Source organism: Pararge aegeria, chromosome 10 (genome assembly GCF_905163445.1).
Source record: "Pararge aegeria chromosome 10, ilParAegt1.1, whole genome shotgun sequence".
Taxonomy (NCBI): domain Eukaryota; kingdom Metazoa; phylum Arthropoda; class Insecta; order Lepidoptera; family Nymphalidae; genus Pararge; species Pararge aegeria.
The window spans coordinates 15,416,377-15,433,513 of record NC_053189.1 but is presented as its reverse complement, the minus strand read 5'-3'; the positions used below and the strand labels follow the sequence as shown (position 1 = coordinate 15,433,513).

Here is a 17,137-nt window from a genome sequence, read left to right as displayed (position 1 = left end):
CTCTAAGGGTTCGCCGGTCAAGACAAGATAATAGGTAGACATAATTTTCTCATGATGCGCATGCTAGCCTGTAGGGCTAGGTGATTTTTAGTGGAGACCAGGCAGTACAAAAAACTGGCCACATATTTTCTTATCTAATAGTAATGACTAAATGTATCGTGTTCTCTATAGGACCACTGCACTTACTGTTGAGGCTGATTTTGTGTTTGGTAAATCGAGTGGCGTGGTAAAGCTTGTGTCAGCGTGGCATAGCAAATATATTTTTTTTTTATAAAATGTAAAAAATCTTTTCATTAATTTGTAATGTAAAGTGTTTTTTTATAAATAGAAAGCAAGTGAATAAAATTAATAAAAACAAATAAATCAAAAAGATGTTTTCTTTTTGAACGTTTGTTTTTATGTTATGATAAAATATGTCACCTGCACTTCATTAAGACGTGTTTACGTTATAAACATTTCTTTTTATTATTTCATAAGTATATCTTCAAACTTTCTACTTGATAACTGTTGTTATAAATAAAACTTTTTTCGTTTGTTAATTATTTTAGCTCTAACCTTTATCCCATCGAGTAATCTCATCTTTTTAAACGTACGTGTGTTACTATTATTGATAAGTATTCCTATGCTACTATGTCATGAATAAAACACTGCATTTATTTGCGGCTATAAAAACCCATATTTTTTTAAGACAGCAGTAAAATTACTAAAAAGATTTTTTACATAATAATACAAGTAAGGTTATCAGTGTTGGCATAGAATGTCTTAAATTCGTGGCTTGTATTTTTTCGTTTCTACCAGTAGGGATGTGTGTGTTCGCCAACTTTGCCTATAGTTAATTTATCATACATTCTGATCCTCGCTGGACATTTTTTGCTTATCCTCTTCGAACAGTACCAGGTTGTGTGACCGGATAGCTCCCTGCTATTGGTGGAGTAAGTATGAGGCCCATTTTTCAAAAGGTATCGCCCACTCGGTAGTGGTATAAGGTGGAAACCTGTAAAAAGAAGCCATTTATTAGACAAATACACAATTTAAAACGATTTTTATGTAAGAATCAACATATTAAAACAATCTTTTTATACAGTTGAACGAAGTTGAATCCGGACACGACCTTCAGTAATGAAGTAAAGAAGAAAGACTAAGAAGAAGAAGACAAGTTAGCCCTTGACTGCAATGTCACCTGGTGGTACGTGATGATGCAGTCTAAGGTAGTCTAGACATAGTCTGTCTAAGACAGTAATATTAAGCCCATACCCTAATCGGTTTCCAAGCGGGAAATCCGTTCTTAAAATGTCAGTATGCCCCACACACATTCTGATTTTTTTTAGAGTTCATCAGAACGATCTGTAAGAATTCCGATTCGGAATAATTCATAACGCGCGTGATCCCATGTACGTGCTTTCAATTTAGACTGCATAGCCGATGACCACCAAAAATAGATCTTATTGCAAAATAACAAGTATGTATTGGTATATATTGGTGTGTTTAACATACACTTAAAACACATACAGTATAATTCGCTAAAGATCACGCCACAATTAAAAAATGATACTTCAAGGTATAAGTACGAGTTGAATCATAGTTAATTAGGGACGCTGCTTATGTTGAAGTCCTGCACTCTTTATCTGTATTTTGTTTATAAATATTTTCAATTTGGATAGCATTTGTGAAATGAAATGATTTTAATATTAAATAATATCATAATTAGTATTTATTATTGCATTTTTTTAAGGAGAAATGACATTAACAAAACAAAATACGACACAATATAGCTAAAATAACAACATAACACAATAAAACAACATAGTATAACTACAATAAAATATATTGTTCCTTTCTAAGTTTCTAAACTCGTTTCTAGAATTCAACCAAGTACTTAGATATTTTATTATTATTTTGAAGTCTGAATAAATGTCAATTGAGTAAATGTAATCATTTTTATTAGTCAAAAAGTATCGTAATTTTTGATTCGATTAAAATACAGCTCCGATATCTGGAAACATTTAGGTTCGATTTTGTAGGATGGCGGATGTGCAAAATAATTCAGTCAATTAATCTATTATTTATTAAGTTTTTGAATGGGTAGGGTGGGGTAAAAGAAATGTTGATAAAAAACAAATAAACATAAAGAAATAAAACTTTTTTTTTTGGATTAAATATACATACGTCACGACGCCAAATCCAGGGCCTGTCAAAGGCCAATGTCCTTTACGAAGAGTTTAGACAACACGTAAACTGACTTTTGGCAGATGAAAAAAATATATTTTTACCTTAACCTTAAATCCATAATGAAAATAAAAAGTATGATAAAACAAACATAAAATACCAAACCTTGTGGCAAGAATCATAGACAAGTTAGGTTATATGAGTTTATTGGTGAAAGGTACTCTCCTTTGATTAGGCTTCACTTACTAGCATTGCCTTGTTCGTCGTTAGTGTTAACGGGCATTAGTAACCTACCAGCCTAAGTATCATGTTAATTGTAACTCAAAAAATTTTTTTTTATAAAATACAACACTTTAATAATGATAATTTCCTCAGAATCACCACTTAATTTTAACACTAATTCCAACTTACTAGAACAAATAATTGTAACAGTAAGATACGCCCTCTCCTTAATTTTTATTTAAAGAAATAAGCAAGTACGCTTATTTGACATCAATAACCATAGTACAAGATTTGATCGCTCGCAATCGTAGAGTCGTTGTCGAATATCAAATTCTGTAACGTCAAAGTAAAATGCACTTAATGCCACTCGTTTTGGAGTCGCAAATCGTGAACTTAACCATTTTTGTTTTTCGAACGCCCGAGCGGAAGAATTGTAGGCAAATTAGCACTTTAATATAATGTTGATAAGATCCATTCTACTCTGAAGTTTAAGTAATTCGATACTCGAAAACGACTTCTCAATTGTGAATTAGCAAATCGTGTACTGAAGCAACTGCTTGCCATCACATGTGACCATTATATTCAGTAGGAATCTTCTACCCAAGAGCTTTAATCTCGAAAACAATTCTATAACTATGTAATGGCATATCGAACGATTAAAAAATTTAACTAACCCCTTTGATCGATAATATACTAGATATACTGCAACCGGCGCTTTATAAGAAGATCAAGAAGATTCCCAATATGTTCCTGTAATGAAACCTCTATTCAAGCTTACCCCGAGAAAGAAAGGTGGCTCATCAGGAGATTTCATAGATTACACAGAAGAAAAAACATTCAAAATCAGTCAGTCAGTCAGTACTTCGTCAAAAAGTTTCCTATTCCCGTCAGTCGCTAATAAGGAAGCCGATGGTAAAACGTCTCACGATGCTGTCGTTTTCATACGAAGAAGCCATAGAAGTGATAGAACAAATAATTTAGATTAATTCAAGTTACAGTCAATGTTATTGAACACACAAACGGAAAATTAAGTATTAACAAAACTAGACTCAGTTACGTTACCTATTGATAAGTTTTTTTGCGTCAAAGTAATTAAAGTAGTAGTACAGCTTTTCGTGTCAGAGCACGGGGAAGTACCGCCATGCTTATTTCTCTCGCTAAGCAGCATTGTTGCCGGCGTAATTCCAGGCACATGTGGCCTACGCCTCAAATTAAAGGACATGGGGCGGCATGTTGCAGGACGTGCTCCTTGCATGCCCTGTGCAAGCATTGCTCTGTTTATAAGCGATGGTTTTTGAATCCCAGCACCTTTAACCTTTTTAAGTTATGTGCGTTTTTAAACAATCAAATATCACTTGCTTCAACGGAGAAGGAAAACATCGTGAGGAAACCTGCATGCCTGAGAGTACTACATGATATTTTTAAAGGTGTGTGGAGTCCAACAATGCCCACTGGTGGACTACGGCCTTAACCCCTTCGCATGGTGAGACCCGTGCCCTGTAGTGGGCTAGAAATGGGTTGATATGATGAAGTTAAAGTTAATTTTAAGTAATACCTACTGCTTTGCACATCAGTAAAAGTTACAATTGAAGTCACAAATTAAATGTAATTTATTATGATAATAAAAATAATAGATGTTTCTGTATATTATCTAGTATATAACTTATCGAATATTAAAACTTATAATAGAGGCCGTTAAGAATCCGATACTTCGCCGGGGGATGGTTGTGTTGATTGGACATTTCCATGATGCCAAAGTTGTCGTCCAGAGTCAGGTTGGCGTTGCAACCCTTCCAGTTGTGGGTGGAACAGTACCAGCGGGAGCAGATCTTGGTTTTGGACAACTTCTTGCAATAGTATGTGTAATCACCCATTACTACTATCTGCCTGCCGGAGAACCTCGATTTTGCCAGTGTTATTACTGAAAAATTAACTTGTTTAGAAGACAGTTGCAGGCAAATTTCGACACGCAGAATTCGGACTGGGATATTTTATAAACATATTTGACTTCTGCGCGTAGCGTTGCTCTCTGTCAACCAATTCAGGTATTTTTCCATCCCTCGGAGACAGTACTTTCATATGGACGAAAGATACCCTTATATCCTTTAGGTATTCTTGACAATTTTCATTATGCATAATTCAAGTTGTTCAAGTTGGTGCAGCGAAAAATAAATTTTATCATTGTTGAAAGATGGCAAAATTAAATATGGTAAAAGTTTGACAACGTTGCCGTCCAAAGCCCTCTCTTGTAGCAAAAATGTAAGATAACGGAAGTTTTAATAAAGTGCTCTGGTTAAAATTGTGTTTTTTTTTATAACTATCCCATAAACCTAATACTCAATATTCAACATGGTCCTCCGAGCCGGATTATATTAGTTTAGACATTTCACCATAGCTCAACCTTATATTAATTCCAGCTCTCGTGGTAACTTAGGGATAAAAGTTCAAACAGTTGTTTAAAGCAATACGATGTTGTATATATTTTCAAGTCTATCCACCGATTACTTTCTAGTTTTGCGAATGTAAACATATGGTTGTTTCCGAGACTTCATGATTAGTCAGTCAGTCAATCAGGGGTATTCCACTTCTATATTACTATGAAGATTCCAAGTAACCGCCTAATTCAGATACGTAACGACAGCTTAAGCTGGTTGTACAATACGAGATTAGTGGCAGTATTCAAAGCTGTAATAAGCGATCATTAGAGTTCTACGTTAAAATATTGTTTATAAAATAGGTACTTATAGTTCGATACTGGGTGCTAAGAAAAAGTCACCAAAAATGTTACACTTCCGCGAAGTAACTAAACCGTGGCCAAATTAATCAAGGCACTTCGGTTTCGATTGACGCTAAATCAAGTGGCGATAAGTATCTCAAATAGAGCGGTAAAGCTTTTTGCCAGACCAGGCAAATCGTAAACTAATTTCGAAAAAATTAAATCCTAAACTTGACCCTGCCGGTACTCGAAATGTTTCCTCAAACTTGTAAAGCCATAGCGCACGCTGTTTGGCCACAGGTTTTACATGCTAACTTCAACTAAATAAAAATTTATTAAAGCGGATTCATTAAACTGTTTTACAAATTTTATTCAATTAAAAATCAAATTAATTAATATAATTTTTTTAAATAGATATTGGCTTATACATTGATATATTATGCAGTATACCCTAAGTTAAATATCAAACTAAAATAAATACTCAAGATAGTAGAAGAATAAATTACAAATAAGTCCCGATTAAATAAATAAATAAATAAATAAATAAATATACTACGACAATACACACATCGCCACCTAGCCCCAAAGTAAGCATAGCTTGTGTTATGGGTACTAAGATGACTGATGAATATTTTTATGAATTATATATACATAAGTACTTAGAAAATACATATAAACACCCAGACACTGAAAAACACTTATTGCTCATCACACAAACATTTTCCAGTTGTGGGAATCGAACCCACGGCCTTGGACTCAGAAAACAGGGTCGCTGCCCACTGCGCCAGTCGGCCGTCATATAATATCTCAGTATAATACTGAGTCAATTATAAACTATACTTAGTGATAAATTCTACTTTTTTACATCCATGAATAGTTTAAAAGAATAATAGTTTATAATTGTCTTAACACATGTTATACCATTTTTTATACGATTCAATTGATGTTAATCAATGTTTTAGTGCACACTGTGGAAATTCTAGAATCAAAAATATAAGTATAAAATTATTGAGTTTATAATTGATGGAATTGAAAACGCCGCTGCAACGTGCCGCTGACACTCGATATAGGATGTTTCTTATTACAGACCCCACCGATTACAGATTCGTCTTACAAATCAAACACGTTTTATCAATTACTACTATTTTAGGTGCAAGCCCTAAAATAGTAGTAATTGGTAATCTCACAATAAAGACCGGCACTAAATAGGCGAATCATCAAACAGTGGTCTGCTGGACTAATGCCCGTTTTCACTTCATCAAGGAATCACCTTAATCGGATACCTAGTGATTTAGGTGATTCCTGGAGAAATAAAACGTTTCACGAACTCTTACTGGATGCCAAACGACGTTAGTTGCCCTCTAAAGATATGACACCGATTCGGCGGATCGTAAAGTTTAGAGGAATCAAAAACCGACACTTGACAGATGAAAACAAATATAAATTCGGTTTTTTAATAACCTTCATACCGTACGAAAAATTAAAACTATGAATATACAAACAAATAATACCACACGTTGTTGCATGAACCATAGAAAAATGTGTAATGTATGCCCCGGAATCTTCTTTGATTAGCCGTTATGTACTTAGGCATTGCCTTGTCCACCGTTAGTGAAAACGGGCATAAAGGCCTCTGTCAATGGAAGGTTTTGACCATAATCACATTATGGGAAGACGAGTTGGTGATTCAAGTAGATTATAGTAGTATCACAGAAATGTTACCCGTTCTACCCTTGTCGCCTTGTAGGACACCGGAAACAGGAGAGGCATAGATGAATACTCGAGTTTTAAACATAACTTGAGTTATAAACGACGGCCGATTGGCGCAGTTTGCGACCCTGCTTTCTGAGCCGTGGGTTCGATTCCCACAACTGGAAAATGTTTGTGTGATGAGCATGAATGTTTTTCAGTGTCTGAGTGTTTATATGTATATTATAAGTATTTATGTATTATATTCATAAAAATATTCAACAGCTATCTTAGTACCCATAACACAAGCTACGCTTGCTTTGGGGCTAGATGGCGATGTGTGTATTGTCGTAGTATATTTATTTATTTTATTTTAAACATTGACCCTTCTGGCACTCCTATAAGATAGACGGCGATGATAGACACCATCTCTAACGAAAAAATTAGGGCGACTGTGCTCATGCACCAAAAAGTGCCGCTTAAATGTTTTATTTCTTTCCATAATGGTGAATTTTGCGGGACACCGCCTGCCCGCGGTGCACTTCCAGTGGCTGGTGGTCTGAGTTCGCACCCTGGGGTAGAACGTGTAGCCGTTGATGATAGCCAGGGTTGAGCCGTTTTCTTTCAAAACCCATACCACCGCTAAAAACAGAACACGGTTAATATAATCATAAACATCCTCATTAATTTCCAAGAACTAAGTTCTGCTGTGGACAGTGCAGTGTGTGACAGTGGTTCGACCCAAGGAGGGACAGTTTGGTAATTTATTAATTTCTGTTTTTTTTTCTGGTCCGCTCTGGTGGGCGGTTTCAAGTTCGGGCTTGTTACCACTCTACCAACGGGTACGGGATAAGGGAATTACAACACCGTTCGGATGTCGCTTAGAAACATATTATTGGTGGCTGAATCTGTACATTCTTCTTTCCTATCAGGAACGGGGTTCGTTTAATTTCAATACAAGTTTTTGTTTTTTTTCAATGTTTATAGACGAGCACTTGACTGCAATCACACCTGATGGTAAGCGATGATGCAGCCTAAGGTGGAGCGCGCTTGCCTAGAAGATGCCTATTCACTCTTGATTTGAAGGTACTCATTTTGTAAGAACTGGGGAAAATGGAAGCTGGAAGAGCATTCCAGATCCTAGCGGTGCGGATCAGAAACGAAGATGCGAAGCGCTTTGTAAGCGTCCGCGGTATATCGACCACGTAGGGATTCAGATCCTTACGGTGCCTCGCAGTTCTATGGACAAGTTAGCCCTTGACTGCAAATTTACGTTAAGGATGACGCGGTCTTAGATGGTAGAGGGCTAACCTGTTAACGTTATGTTAAGGGCACCCTAATCGGTGTTTAAGTGGCAATGTTACTAAAATCTAATTCGCCTGGTGGTCTTCAGGGTAGTAACCAACTAAAGCCTTAGCTCACAAAACTAGACCAGTGAAAATTCAAAAGTTAATAATTTCGTAATTGTCCCTATGGGCATTCAACTCGAGATCTTACACTTTTATATACATAAGCATATGATAGGGTTATGTATCAACTTTCAAAAGAACAGTTTTTAAAATTGGAAATTAAAATAAAGATTAAAAATTGTATTATATATTTTCACGTAGGGTATTTGACAATAAGTCAGTGACAATATCGACTAAGAATTTATATGGTAAACGCACAAGCGCGTACATTCCTCACTTAAAAAATAACCTTGATTATAGGTTTAAAAAGGAAATAACCAGTGTTAATATTATTAGTAAACTTAAAACATATTTCCATACCATGTCTTAATATGAGTAGGTAGACGGTTTGGGCAACCGGTAAAACCTGAGTGGTTTTTATGGTGCTAATTTGTAATAAATAAAAAAAAAGGTGACCTTAGCGCTAACCAAGGCGATCGTCTGCTGGTTTCTTATTTATAAAACTCGATAGCACAAGTGAATATGTCCGAACTTTATTTTATTAAGAAAAAAAAAACAATTAAACCTTAACATAAACACCATCTTTTATAATAAATGACGGCCGATTATGCCCATGCGTTAACACGCAATGTGTTATGGTGTCCCCGTTAGAAAGTGTGAACTTGGCTTTACAGGACCCCCCTCTGGTACAGCTCCAGTGGCTCGAACTCCTACTCTGGACCCTGTTGTAGAAAGTGTACCCGTCAATGATGGCCAAGGAGGAACCGTTTTCTTTCATAACCCATTGCACTGTAAATAAAACATCTAACTTTATATACAGGGTTAATAAAAAAAATATCAGAAAGCTCTCGTTCTAATCATTTTACCATTAAATCTAACAATTTTCGTTTTACGAATTTTCAATATTCAGTATTATTTCATACAAAAATTAATTAATAAATCATAATATTATCTCTGTAAAGTGACGTTACACTGTGAACCAAAATACATGTGATCAGCGAAACCGCTGCGAGCACGCATGATAGAGTTACATTACTCGCGATTCAATGTTACGTTACAGAGTAGTAATAAGTAGAGTGCTATGTAAAATATTGAATGTTTAATATTTCACAAACTACCGAGCTTAAATAATCGTAATTCGTAATCAAGCAAACGTTGTCAGTTTTAATGTAAACAACTACAGACCGAGAGCTATCTGCTATTTTTAATTTTACCCTGTATAGAATATATAAAAATTAATTGCTGTTTCATTAAAATTTAAGGACGACTGTTAGGCGTTACATTGCGGATTTCCATGACATACAACGAATTTCAAGCATAATTTGTTATCCTCCGCGAAACAGGAGTTACTGTTTAATTAATAGTTTCTTCAATCTTACTTCTACATCTTTCTCCACGCCAAAGAAATCTTCGGTAATGTACTCTCTACGGATCACCGATATAATGAATAAATATTAATCAATTTAAATCAATAGGACGTAAAATAATAAAAGAAAAAGTAATATAAATTAGGTTTAATTTCCTCAAATAAATAATAATAGAAGAAATAAAGCAAAAAGGTTATGGTTTTAGATAATAATAAAACAAAAGATAATTCACACCCACACATAGACACGCGATAATGCGATTTAAAGTCGTTACAATGAATTAGGTTTGTCTATTATTTTTTTAGGTTACTTAAATATGGAAATATCTATTTTCCAAGACACACCGTTTTGCCAAGATAGGTTTAGCTTTTAGCTAAGGAGTCAGTCGTGCAAAGGCAAAACAGTATGTCCATCTCTAGGGTGCAATATGTGTCAAATCGATGAAGACCATGATCCGCCAAACAATGGTAGCAAACAAATAGCAACACTTTCGCTTTTATTAAGTTTCAGTTTTGACGGATGTTTGTTTCTAAATCACGCCAGAACAATTAAACGGATCTGAATGAAGTATAGCACAGAAAAAAGAAATACTCTGGAATAACATAAAAGCAAATTTTTATCCGGAAAAAATCAGACTCGTCTTACAGATTTGTTTTTGATTTTCACAGAGCAAGCGATTGACATGTTCTGCATAGTACTTAGTAGTTCGATGACATGTTTTTTTTGCATAGTCTCATATGAGAGATACACACTTAACGAAAGCTTCTACACTAAATTTTTTCTTACGTGTCTTATTATGTAAACAATCTTCAATTTCTATTTAGGGTAACCAACGTTTTGAAATTATTAAAAAATAATAATAGCATATACAAATTCATAAAGAGTATCGCTTTTCATTTCATTTGTTTTTATTTATTTCAACCAACTTAAAAGTATTGAAAAGATTGTTTACATAAGCGAGTTACAAAAAAAAAATTTAGTGTAGTACGTTCATATTTTTATAAAAACTCCATCTCTTATTAGATATCTCGGTCGAGGGTGATCATGCATTAAGTCGCAGCGCAGTATTTCATTGTTGCTCGTGAATGTGAACCTTGCCTTGCAGTTGCCACCTTTGGTGCACCTCCATGCATTAGACTTCTTGTTCTTGATAGCACAGTAGTATGTAAATCCGTCAATGATGGCAAGCTTAGCGCCCGAAGACTGTTTTGTAACAAATTGCACTGAAACATTAAAAAAATATGAAATGCCTGTGTAATTAAGATAGCGAAATGATCGGATTCGATTTTAGTATGCGACGCTGCCAGGTGCAATTTATTTTTATTTTTGACTACATGTGCCTGCGGCTTCGCCCGCTTTAATTACGGGACACAGCGTACTGCTACATAGGCTGCACTTAGCTCAATAACTCAGATATCTTAATGTTTTTCAATAGTACTGGTACAAACCTATTAAATTAAGTACAGACAGTGTTTCAACATATTTAAGCAAACGACTGAAGTGTTGGCGAATAATATACCTTATTCTTGCTCTTGGAGCTTGAAACTCCACTATTTAAACCGTCGATAATGTAAACATTACCAAAAGCAAACAAATGTCTCATATAAGGCGCTGGGTAAGCAGTGGCTAAAATTGATATTTAACTCTTCTAGTAGGAAGATTTTTGTCATTTATGCAATTTTCCTAATGTATGCATACCCTAGTAAGAAATGCAGTGCACGCCACTGTGGGTAAGCAACGTTGATCTAAGTCGGAAAATGGATGCGTTCCCGTCTTTGGAAATTTGAAAGATAATTTAATATCAATGACTCTTAGATCCTCTCACTAACAAAGAATAGTAATCATTAAAATCGTATTCGTATGCTAGAAGGTTAACCTAGTCAATTTCTAATATATATTTTTTTTCGGTCCTAGTACTAAAGTTCTAGTAAATGTAACAACACTTTATGTATAAAGTATCGTAACAGTATCGTTAAGCCTTATGTGAGCGGTTTGCTGCTTAGAAGTTCTGACATCTTAATATATATAAATCTCCTGTCACGATGTTTGTCCGCGATGGACTCCTAAACTACTTAACCGATTTTAAATTAAATTGGCACACCATGAGCAGTCTGGTCCAACTTAAGAGATAGGATAGCTTAGATCTTTAATTATAGTCGCAATTTAATTTTATTGCAAATTATTTGTCTATAATTAATTGACAGTCACATGTTATATATATATATACTACTATACTCATTTAAGGCTTAGCGATACTGAATACTTTAAAAACAAAATCTAACGCAGACGAAGTCGCGGGCAACAGCTAGTATAGATATATGTCAGAACTTCTACCAATCATAATCTTTTTTTTTTTTTTGATAAATATTAACCGCCGCCCATAAACATCTGGCGCACCAGAGGAGCCACCGATGCGTTGCCGGCTTTTAAGGAGTTTGTTTATCCGCCCCTTGAATAACCCTAGATTGTATTTTTGAGGAAACAAATCAGATGGGAGATTGTTCCATAATTTGCAAGTGCGCGGTAGAAATGATCTGGTATTTCGAACAGTAGAAGAATACCAATCATATTCATCAGACCTAGACGAAATGTAGGCAAAACGAAAACTCATAGTATAACCAATCCAGTACCAAACATAAATTTAAATCGGTCAACATTTAACAGAGTTATGGTGATAAATAATCGAAACACTTTCATCCCCTCTCCTGAAGGAAACGAGCTGAATTTCGGGATAAAAGTATCCTTTGTCCTACCTTGTAGTAAGACAAGCATAGTTATATAAAAAACGAAAGGTTAGTTATAGATAATATTGAAAGTCAATGCTCACTTTACATAGTTGTATGATCTAAGGTAGCTAGGTGCTAAAGTTGTCTATTAAATAATATAAACTAATGTCAAAAAGGGTTCACATTGTTACGCGAGTACGTTTGTAATAGTTAAAAATAAAACTTATTAAAACATAAAAGTCTTTCAATTCGAATCCCAACATATATCTATACTTAATAAGGCATCACCCTGTAAAAATATGAAATCAAAAGAAGGATATTTATTTTTCCATACAAACGAAGTTAAAACATTTTAAGTGTTTACTTATGACAACCTTTTTGAAGATAAAAGACTGACACGCACATAGTACCTACTACTCGGTTTTCGTACGTTTTATAGTAGTATAGTATAGTAGTAGACGCAAGCAGCCGCTGGTGGAGCGCGCATGCGCTTAATGCAGTGCGCGCTACGCCCCAGCTTAACATGATCGCTGAACAACTGGATCTATTCAGTTGTTCACTGGGCTAGTTCAGCGTGGGCGTTACTACATATTTATTAAGTTACGCTCATTATTAGTATTACTTTCCTATGTTTTTAGCTTATTTATCGCATTAGGTTAAGCCTGTAAAATAAATAAATAAATAACAAAATGTTTCTACTTTAAAGATGAATATTGTATTTCTCATAATGAAGACTTATAAGCTTTATATTTCTTTCAAAATCCTACTATTATATTTGTCAAAAAGTAAAAGTGCCGGTAATGAAAAATATACGCTGTATTTTGTGAAAACTAGTTTTCCTAAACATTGAATATTGTGAAACCGAAGCTGTAGAACCATGATACACTTAAAAACTTATTTAAAGGACATTTTTATTCAACTGGCTGTCATTTAAAGTTCACCACCATCTAACAGAAAATAATTATTAATGTAAATTTCTGATTAAAATAAATACATAACGGTTAACTAGCGATGATTATAATTCCATAGTTATTTAATAATAATCGATTTGCATGTGACGCCCTCTTAATAATATACCATTCCGTATTACGAACTTTGGGGGTGCATGGCTGTGTGTTATTTCTGATCGCAGCACAGTCTTTGCGCTGCTGACGGTGAATCGCGACTTGCAACCTCCGCCACGGGTGCATCGCCAAATTTCTGTATTACGACACTGATTCGCACAGTAGTACGTGAACCCGTTGAAGACCGCAAGTCTAGCGCCATTTCGCCTTTTCACCCACCAAACTAAAAGTAAAAAACTTATTAATTAATACAAGAACTCCAGGGGTATATTTAGTTAATCTTTTTGTTACACTTCTACGTTACCTTGAAAGCCTAGTGCTTTTAATGTTATGGTTAAGAAATAAACGAATTCGATAAAATATAAACGATGTCTTTCTTTACTTAAAGTGTTTCTGCATTAATATCTAAAAGTATTTAATAAAAAAAAACATACTTTTCTTAAGTTACTATATTTTGACGTTCTAAGCAATAAGCTAAATAAGCAATAGCTGTTAAGACGGCAAAGCATCTGGCGGGAACCATTAATTTCCTGGGACAAATTATCCGTCTCCAGGATACTGGAAATCAAAATGTCAAAATTTTGATTTTTAAACCTCTTTCGTAACGTTAAAACCTTAATTAATGGAAAGCACTACTACTAACTGGTGGAAACTAAAACGTAGTAAATGACAAATGGCCTTTATAAATAAAAGCAAAACCGCACATTTGTTATTATTAACCATATTTCTTTTAAAATATTTATACAAATTATAATTAATTTAAAAAACCACTACTTTATAGCTGCTAATTGCTGCACATACAAGTATATAATTACTGCCTAACCATCATCGGAGAAATTTATATAAACATACATTGACTGTTTAATAACCTTATTAGTAAATTTAAGACTGAAAATTAAATTCTTAGTAATATACCATTCCGTATTAAAAACTTAGGTGGATCGTGGTTGTGTGTCAGTTCTGATCGCAGCATAGCTTGTTTGTCGCTGCTGACAGTGAAACGCGATTTGCACCCTCCGCCGCGAGTGCATCGCCAAATTTCCGTATTTCGACACTGATTAGTGCAGTAGTATGTGTAGCCGTGGACGATCGCAATTTTTGAGCCATTTTGCTTTTGCACCCACGTTACTAAAAGTAAGTATAATTAAGATACAAATAACAACCATTTTATTCATATTACTAAGTTTATTCTATAACTTATATATTTACATTTTTGTTTCATATTATTAGTTTGCTTCTAACATTTTACACTGTGAAAATTTAGTTAACATAATAAGCCCAACCTGATGGAACAATCTAATATAAAGAGATGAAAGTTTTTGACGATTTTATATCAGAACTGCATAAATTTTAACCGATTTAAATAATTATTTTTGTACTGTATAGGTTATAGTACTATCTATTCAAATCTGATGAATGCAATTGGAGATAAAGGACGGAACTCCTCAGCGGACATCAGCAACCCCTCTTGTGTTAGGATTATATGTGTACAAAATGTCATAAATGTTCTTGGTAAACATACGATTAAACTAACATTGCGATTTCGATTCTTCTTTCATCGATTACTATTATTTGGTAGTAATAGGAGCTGGGACTGGTGGATACCAAATTATCTTTTAAACTAAAAAATAGACGGGCACCCATCCATTTACTGACTTGGGTCAACGTTGCTTACCCAGCGCTATCGACTAATATGTAGGGCTGTTAACCATATGATAATAATGTAGTCATCTGTTACAGGGAATTCAAAATATTTTAAAAAAGACAAAACGGAAGTAGGTCCTCGGGACGGACATTAGCGATTGGCAATGTTTAAGTGATCGAAGGTTTCAAACAGTATTATGTAACACCTCAGTCGTTTGCTTATATACTTGGCATTCCAAATACGATTGAAATAACTTTACGCTTAACTTACGCTGCGCTCCGTAATTTAAGGCGAGCGAAGCCGCAGGGCACATATTGTCTATAAATAAATATGAAAAAAAGAAATGAGAAGAAAAAAAACTAACAAATACGTATAATGCTAAAATCTTTACTGTTTACTAAGAAAAATAATTTAAAGCAGTTTAACAGTCTTAAAATCGCCAACAAAAAAATGTTCACACAACTTTTAATATTAGTTGCATTTAAAAAAAGTTTAAGGTAAGTAAGTAAGTAAGTAAGTAAGTAAATATTTACACTGTTTAAATTTTTTACCGCTCCTAAGAATAAAAAGAAAATCAAAGCTTTACTAATATACCGTTCCGTATTATAAATGTCGGTGGCTCGTGGCTGTGTATCAGTTCTGATCGCAGCATAGTCTGTGTGTTGCTGCTGATAATAAATCGCGACTTGCACCCTCCGCCCCGGGTGCACCGCCAAATTTCCGTATTACGGCATTGATTTTTGCAGTAGTATGTGTAACCGTTGACGATAGCAATTTTTGCGCCATTTTGTTTCCGCACCCACATCACTGAAAGCATAAATTTAATAATAAATAACTCCCTAAGTGTGACCCTGATAAAGCTAAATCCCATATCTGGCGATCCAGAGACTATATACTTGGAATCTCTCTACGTTAACAAATCAGAAAGGACATCCGTAGAAGAACCAGCGTAACTAACAAAGCTCAGCTAGAAGCACATGGCACATAGCTTAACATGGACTGATAGACGTTGGAGTCCCAAGGTGCTGGAATGATGTCACCGCACGGTATAACGCGGGGGCATTGGAAGGCCCCCAACTACACTTTTACAGAAGATATACTATAATACAGAAGACTATGTTCAGCAGTGGACGTCAATCTGTTTATATCACGATTATGATGAGAAGACTTATAACGTCAACCGCTAAAACAATTATGTCTAATTATTACGCTATGACAATCAAAATCTATGATAAACTTTCATCCGATCTCAAAACACTTTCAACAAAATATTTTCCGCAAAAGTTAAAGAAATTTTGCAAGGTAAAAATTTCTACTCTTAACGATTTTTTCCAATATGACAAAAAACAACTGTGATATTTGTATTATATTGTGACATTAAACATGAATTTGTAACTTTGTATTTTATTTCTGACATTTTATAGCAATTTTTTACTCGACCCACTTTATTGTATTGTATTAAAATTGCAAGTTTTAATGTATTCTGTGTGTCAATTGGAATCAATGACTTGTAATCTTTACACGCCAGCTAATGGCAAAACACTCTTCTTCTTGCGGTGCCTCTCCGACTAGCGAAGGTTGGCAGTCTCTTAAATTCTTGTCTATCTTTCGCGAGGCGAAATAATTCTGCTGCACTCGCGATTCCAGTCCACTCTCTGATGTTACGAAGCCAGGACTTTTTTCTGCGACCAACGCCTCTTCTTCCTGCAACCTTTCCCATCATAATAAGTTGAAGGAGCTCATATCTCTCGTGCCTTAGCACGTGCCCCAGATATGCAACTTTTCTGATCTTGATGGTGTGCAAAAGTTCACGCCGTTGGTTGACGCGTCGCAGAACTTCCTCATTGGATACTTTGAGAGTCCAACTAATGGCTAACATACGTCTGAATGTCCACATCTCAAATGCTTCTATGCGTTTCCTAAGGTCTTCTTTAATAGTCCAAGCCTCGCATCCGTATAGCAGTATGGGCTAGGTAATTTAAATTTAAACACTGCGACTTCGTAATTGATATTTAAATGGCATCTATGTAAACGTTTGTATTATGCAAATATAGATTTATTCTATTCTATTCTATTCTATCTATTAAATATCGAGTATTTTCCTACAAATTTTTTAAAGCGTTTTGTATGGGG

The 17,137-nt window shown here is 34.8% G+C and overlaps 1 protein-coding gene across 26 annotated transcripts in view; it reads right to left on the bottom strand.

Annotated features, from left to right (window-relative positions):
* Positions 1-17,137, bottom strand: part of LOC120626775 (protein tramtrack, beta isoform) — a 548,009-nt gene that overhangs the window by 205,100 nt on the left and 325,772 nt on the right. Inside the window, exon 5 of one of the 26 annotated variants that reach the window (XM_039894508.1) lies at positions 7,147-7,435. The exons of 24 other annotated variants lie outside the window; for them this stretch is intronic. In XM_039894508.1, the coding sequence (XP_039750442.1) occupies positions 7,167-7,435 (269 nt within the window). In that variant the 3' untranslated portion in view covers positions 7,147-7,166. Of the gene's footprint in view, positions 1-7,146; positions 7,436-13,313; positions 13,583-17,137 lie in introns of those variants that run through there. One more of the 26 variants, XM_039894518.1, reaches the window with a different exon arrangement.